The sequence below is a fragment of the Phaethon lepturus genome, unplaced genomic scaffold (genome assembly GCF_000687285.1).
Source record: "Phaethon lepturus isolate BGI_N335 unplaced genomic scaffold, ASM68728v1 scaffold33032, whole genome shotgun sequence".
Classification (NCBI taxonomy): Eukaryota; Metazoa; Chordata; class Aves; order Phaethontiformes; family Phaethontidae; genus Phaethon; species Phaethon lepturus.
In genome coordinates this window covers 297-4,510 of record NW_010521780.1, presented here as the reverse complement: position 1 = coordinate 4,510, position 4,214 = coordinate 297, and the positions used below count along the sequence as shown (strand labels likewise).

General features: G+C 41.9%; 1 protein-coding gene across 1 annotated transcript; it reads left to right on the top strand.

Annotated features, from left to right (window-relative positions):
* Positions 1 to 831: 831 nt before the first annotated feature.
* GEMIN6 (gem (nuclear organelle) associated protein 6) lies at positions 832 to 2,964 on the top strand. Its single transcript, XM_010281626.1, has 2 exons — positions 832 to 959; positions 2,589 to 2,964. Exons 1-2 carry the CDS (start codon positions 832 to 834, stop codon positions 2,962 to 2,964), a joined length of 504 nt encoding a protein of 167 aa, XP_010279928.1.
* The last annotated feature ends 1,250 nt before the right edge of the window (positions 2,965 to 4,214 follow it).

Genomic DNA, 4,214 nt, shown 5'->3' with positions numbered 1-4,214 from the left:
GCAGGGTTGGGGGGGACACGGGGCGCTCCCCTCTCCTGCCCCCGCCGAGCCTGGAGGCTCTCCCTGCCGGGTCCAGCTCGCTGCCCGCGCTGCTCGTCCCGCCGCGTGCAGCTTCAGCTGGGAGCAGGCAGGCATTGAGGACGGCGGCGCGAGGGAGCCGGGGGGAGACAAAAGAGGGAGAGTCCTCCAGCCCTTTGTCCTCCCTTCGTTGCGCTGCCCCCATCTCTCTTCAGCCCCTTTCGCGGAGGCGTACTGGGATGGAGAAAAATGCTCATGTGGCCCTACGATGGAGGGGATGGATACAGGGGTGGCTTTGCCGTCGTTACCGGTAATGCAGCTGGTACGGGGAAAAGAGTGGAACAGCACTGGCTGCTCGTCCTGCGGCAGGGGGGGGGGGGTTCGGGATCCGGGTGGATAACGCTTGTCCACAGGCAGTGGAAGGGCTTGACACAAGGGATGTGCCAGTACACAGGGCAAAGGCGGTAAATTTCTGCCCTCAAGGGACAGGGATCCTGAAGGTTTTATAAGAGGGCAAAGAAATAAATGCAATGCTTAATGCAACGGGAAAGCGTTAAGTGAGCAGAACAGTTATTTTTGAGACTTTGCTGTGTGCCTTTAAAAAAAGTGAACTGAGTGGGAAATTACAGAACTGCAGCAATTTGCAAACCACTTGTGTGAATATTTGCTTTAAAAAAAAGCGAATTGTGCTTAAGACGAGTGGAAGATCTTTACCTGGAGGCAAACTTGGTTCTGATATGAAGGGCAAAGCAAAAGGATTCACTGCTACTCCTAATTGCTCTTGCTATTTTCAAGGTTCTGGATGTAAGAAGTATGAATGACTGGCAGAGGAAAAGCCCTCTAGACTGGGAAACATATGTGAACAAAATGGTGAAAGTTGCTGCAATTGAGAAACATGAATATGAAGGATGGGTCTTAACAATTGATCCAGTTTCTGCCAGGTAAGCATGAAAGCTTTTGTTTCTGTAAAGCTAAGGGAAAAGAAGTTTTTCAGGAAGAGAAAAGATCCCAGACTTATTTGCAGCAAAAACTGCATGTTGAGACTGTGTCCCCTGTTTTTTTTAATTGGCAAGGCCTAAGAGAAAGCAATACTGTAGTTAATGAGGCCCGTTCACCAAAATCCACTTTAACCTCAAAGGACTGCTAAGTTTGGGGAATGGGTGATGTCCGGGTTCATGCTGACTTTATGCTATACCTCATGACTTGAGGTTAGTACTTTAAATTATATCCACGTGTTTAGGAGTACTTTTAGTAATATACCAAGCCCTGCTTCACAAAGAGAGCATGAATGCATTTAGGAATGCAGGAATGTTTTTAATGCTTTAGGTGTTGAAATCCTTATCCTCTGTCTAGAGTTTTCACATCGATGCCCTGCTTTCTCATCCAGCTGGACACCCATAGGGGTGTAGTGGCTGCTTTGGAGATGAAGCAGGGAAAATCAGCAAGGGCATTGGACAGAAAAGTGGTACTACAGGTCTCTAGTATCTCAAGTGATTTGAAAACAGGGTTTGAAAGGCAGCACACATCAGGAAATAGGCAGAAGTTTGGCTCCTTGCTGCCAGAGCTTTTTCATACCTTTTTGGTTGCAAGCTTGTCCCATGTGAGCACAAGATGGAGGCTAGAAACCAAAACATCTGATGTGTTCTGATGTGTTTCAGAAGCACTGGTTTCTGCTTCAACTCTGGAGTAGCTCCAGTACTCTAATCTTCTCTTGGAGCTGCTTATCATTTTGGTGGGAAAGTTGCACACAGCTGTGAGTCTGGGGGTGGTACAGGCTAAAATCAAGGCATATTTCATTGCACATTTCCCAGAAAGTCATTATTTCCACAAGTGATGGCAAAGTGCTGGCATCAAATACCGGAATTTTTCTTCCTACAAGAGGAAGAAAATTTTTTCTGATCCTCTTTGTTGACATATGAAGAAGAGATCCTAGAAATACAACAAGCTGCATTCCTACCTGTAGTTTAGGACTTCTGGGATGCAAGTGCCATTGGGGGAAGGCTGCTACAGGCTGCTACAACATGAGTTTGATGCTGCTGTGGTGTGTTCCTGTAATACTCAAGCTATAGTTTTCAGTTAAGAAACTAGTAACACTCATTTAAAAAAATTAGTAATTATTAATATTTAATTATTGCTGATTTACCGTTAAAAAGTTTTGATGTTGTTAGCTGCCACTATTGCCTTCAGCATTCAAAGTGTTGAATGTAAAAAGGTATTATTGGTTTTGAATGTTGGAAGACTTAAGGTTCTTCAGCAAGGTTGGGAATGCTGCACAAAAATATTTAGATTCCCAGCCCTGATTTCAATGTACGCTTTGCTTTTTTTAAAGTAATGTTCTGCCTGATAAGTTTCAAATTCAAGGCCAGAAGTTACCCACAAAGCCCCACACTTTAAGTATTTTAAGGGTACAGCAGCATGCTTTTCAAGAAAAATGCTGGGTACTTGATATTGCGTAAATATCTGGGTATTACACACTGATGCTAATCAGCACTCATCTCCAAGAATCTTATCCTGTGTTTCGCGGTCTTCAGTTAAGCACAGTCACTCTTACATCCTTCTGTCCTTGGCAGTATTGTCCTTGCAACATTCCTGGAGAATGAAAAAGTGTCCATATCAGTTGTCTTGGGCCATGCTGTCCAGGAAGTTGAAATACTGAAAGAAGGGGACCATGAAACAAAGCAACGGCTTTCTTGCCTATTTGCACCTGAAGAAAGCAAAGCCTACACCCCAGAGGAACTTGAAAAGAGGAAGAATGACTTGAAGACCTGGCTAGAAACAAACCACATCCCTGTAACAGAGCAAGGTGAATTGGGAAGAACACTATGCATGGCAGGGGTATTAACTATTGACCCACCATATGGCCCAGAAGAGTGCAGCAGTTCCAATGAGATTATTCTGTCTCGGGTTCAAGGCTTGATACAGGGCTATCTTGAAAACCAACAGTAATGTCTGCTGTTTAAAGCAGTTGTCTTTAGGAATGGGTTTACCTGCCCTGTTATAGCATCTGTCCTGCATATCAATATTCACTATTTGCAGAAATGCTGGGTTTAGGTACTTTTGTCTGTTTTTTGTATGTTAAGAAAGGGATAAAACAAGTGGTATAAACTAAAAGCATGAAGCATTTTCTGTGCACTCTTATTAAAAGCAAGCCATTGGATAATGGTGATGTATTAAACTGATCTATCAGTTTACTATATCAGTATTAAGCTGATCTTTCAGTTTAATAAGTATTTTTTGTAACAGCATTATGAAAGATATATGATGAATTTAAACTGTGTTGTCCTCTGCCTTTAAAATTAATTTAATTTATTGTCTAGGGGTGTAGACATCTTTATTTGAACTGCTTACCAAAATTTTTTTTTTCCAGAAAGAGAATTGCGACATTTGGACTTCCCAAACCAGATGAAAAAACTGTTCAGAAAGCTTTTTTGGTTTTTTTCAATACAATCGTTCTCCTGTTTAACAAAATAAATTATAACATGGATCTGTAATGTGAGTTTATATAAAAACCCATCTATTATAATGTGTGTCCAAGTCTGTAAAATTGTTAGGGAAAAGTAGCAGGCAAATAGTAGGTTTTAAAAACATTTGCTATCTATATTTGTTATTTTAGAGCAGCGGTAATTTTTTTGAACAACCATTTTATTTTTAACTGTTTTTGAACTTTTTCCTTAGATAATTTCTTGCAATTCAGTAAGTATGTGTTTCTTAATACTTTGTTTCTAGCTTATGGCAACACACAATGCAAGAATCATTATGTGATTATTAATGCAGTCAGGAGCTGTTAGAGCCCTCATTTATCTCTTAGTGTATCGATTTGTTCTGTCTTATTACGAGATAGCACCAAAACATTTTAATGTGTTCAAACGCATTTGAAAAGTCTGTCTAACCCAGTTAATAAAAGGCCCTCTTCATTCGTGCTGTGGTTTATTTAAAATTACTGCAGATCACTTGGGTGCCTGCTGATTTTTCTTAAAAATCCTCTACTTCACATACAAGCATGTGTGTCCCTGAAAAGGTTGGTGCTGAGGCATAAATGCTTCAGCTGCCTGACTGGATGAGGGGATCGACCAGTGCCTGAACTCTGGGGCACACAAGTCTAGTTGGGGTGTGTTCAGCGTGACAGCTAGCGTCAGGTCAAACTCTGCTCAAGAGTTAAAAACGTTACAAGGAGGTAACGCCTCCTACCTCCTCGC